This window comes from Cynoglossus semilaevis, chromosome 18 (genome assembly GCF_000523025.1).
Source record: "Cynoglossus semilaevis isolate Cse_v1.0 chromosome 18, Cse_v1.0, whole genome shotgun sequence".
NCBI classification, from domain to species: domain Eukaryota; kingdom Metazoa; phylum Chordata; class Actinopteri; order Pleuronectiformes; family Cynoglossidae; genus Cynoglossus; species Cynoglossus semilaevis.
Window position 1 is genome coordinate 4,127,090 of NC_024324.1, and position 2,252 is coordinate 4,129,341.

Genomic DNA, 2,252 nt, shown 5'->3' on the forward strand with positions numbered 1-2,252 from the left:
CCCCCCCCCCCCCCCCCCGCGGGGGAGAGGGGGGGGGGGGGGGGCATCCACCGTGGGGGGCCAACGACTCTAGGGGTGGATAAATACCTGGGAACTCCACCCCCTGGACGCCTCCGAACCCTAACGTCTTCAACTCGAGGTCCAGTCGCCAACTTTAAACCTGCTCTTCAGAGTTAAAGAAATGACAAATTTAACAAGGATTTTACATGTGTTTCAATTCTCTGACAATAAAACCCAGCTACAGAAATATTACTCACTCTGTCCGACTTCTTGGCTAGCTTTTAGTTAAGTTGTAGCTAAACTTTAGCTAGTTTTGAAGCTAGTCTGTTTTTGCTAACATTAAATTAGTGTTAGGCTATTTGACTTAACGTCCAGCTGTTGACAGTCAAACTGATAGTTAAGACTTTTTTTTTTACAACAAACATTTTAATCTAGACTATGACTAATTTCTTTTGTCTAAATTTAATGCAATTTGACAAACCTTTAGCTGTTCGTTAAGTCAAATGTCCTCTTTTAAGACGATCTGTACATTTTATTTTATTTTTTATTTGACTATAAATTATGTTTTTATTGAAATGTATTAATTTATTTTTGCCTGTTTAGTCTAATAATTACTTAATTGTTAATTAAACATTTATAAGTATCTTAGCATTTACTGCTATTCTGTTATCTTTTAGCTATTTTCTGCTCATATAGTAACACCCAGTGTAACTTCTAGTTGGTTTTACTTCTATTCAATAAAAAAATATTCAATTCTAATAATTCAACGTGTCATTTTGTCTATGGATTCTTATTTTGAAATTATTCGTATTCACATCGCAACACGTCGCAGAGCTAAAGTCATTTATCAAACGTGCGTTTCGTCAGACCGTGGCTAGATTAAAGCACTGAATTATTGGAAGCGATTAAGCGTCAGGCGGCCGTGATTGGCTGACTTAAGGCTAATGGGCCGCTCCCATCTCAGCTGAGTGAAGGCGTATTAAATCTGACAGGACGGACTTTACATTAATGCAGGAACATGGAAAAAAGAAAGGTGCAGCCGAAATTACAAATTGACATTTAGAATTAAATTTGGAAACACGTTCACTGACTACAGTGTGGTGTCAAAGGAAATCAACGAGTTTTTTACTTTACAAAACAATAATTTTATCATTATTTTAGATAATTTTAGGAACATCTAGGTCAACGTAGAGACATAGTTTTGCTCTAAGAGTTTTTATTTATTTATTCTCTTTTTAAATCTTTGGTAATTCATATTATGGTAACTTATTTTTAAGGGAACTCTAAAATCGTCGCTTTGTAAAATTATAATTTTGGCATATTATATTTATTCATATATTTTGTATTATTTATTAACATTTGAAAGAACGTTTTGCGCAACTTAAGACTCAGTTTATCGTATGTTATTATTTATCTGTTTGTAGTTTTTTTTTTGGCCAAATTATTAGCGATTTCTGTCACTATTTTTTTTCTCACCCCGTTGTGCGAACATTGCGGTGTCCTACCTGTGGTAGATGGCAGCTCCAGTCAACACCATGGAATAGTCGTTGGTCCATTTGGAGGTGTAGCCCCAGCGCTCCTTGTTGCTGTCCCAGAAGTGGCTGCGGGCGGGGTAACCAACTATCCTCTCAGGAAAACTTTGCCAGACAGTGAAAGCAAAATCCACCTAAAGAGAAAAACAAACCCGTTAATAAACAAATGATCTCATTTGCTGTGAACAAAATCATTGTTGACCGTTGTTGTGACCTGACATTTAAACAACGCATTATAATGACTATGACTAAATTGGTCAAAAGTTGAAAAATGTTCATGAAAATGTTTGAAATTGGTGATTTCAAAATGTTATGTTTTAAGTATGTTTCTCATCTAATTAAAGTATTCTGAATACTTAAAAAATTTGGAAAAAGATTTTTCTTTTACATTTTGAATGTTTTCTGTGAGATTGCTGTGTTGTTTGGATTCTGTTCTGTTAAACTTCTAAAAATTGAATAAAAAAACTTAACAAAAATGTTTGTATGTTTCTCATCAAATAAGGGCATTTAGAGAACGTTTTTAGAATATTTCTGTATAAATCTTTTGTCAAAATGTGACCTTTTCATGTCATGAAATGACAAAAATGTTTGTAAAATTATTTTTCAAAATTTTATCTTTTCTTGCACGTTTCTCATAAAATTAGGGCATTAGGAGAACATTTTTTGAAATTTTAATTAGAATTTTCTCTCAAAATGTGTACGGTTTGTGTCATTTTTGGT

General features: G+C 33.9%; 2 protein-coding genes across 2 annotated transcripts in view; both read right to left on the reverse strand.

Annotated features, from left to right (window-relative positions):
• The window catches only part of LOC103394083 (exostosin-1b-like), a 5,007-nt gene extending 3,093 nt beyond the window's left edge, over positions 1 to 1,914 (reverse strand). Inside the window, exon 1 of the mRNA XM_025065083.1 lies at positions 1,506 to 1,914. Within this exon, the coding sequence (XP_024920851.1) occupies positions 1,506 to 1,537 (32 nt within the window). The 5' untranslated portion in view covers positions 1,538 to 1,914. The remainder of the gene's footprint in view (positions 1 to 1,505) is intronic.
• LOC112486255 (ankyrin repeat and MYND domain-containing protein 2-like) overlaps positions 1,621 to 2,252 on the reverse strand; it is a 1,575-nt gene continuing 943 nt past the window's right edge. The window contains exon 4 of the mRNA XM_025065336.1: positions 1,621 to 1,666. Coding sequence (XP_024921104.1) covers positions 1,621 to 1,666 — 46 coding nt within the window. The remainder of the gene's footprint in view (positions 1,667 to 2,252) is intronic.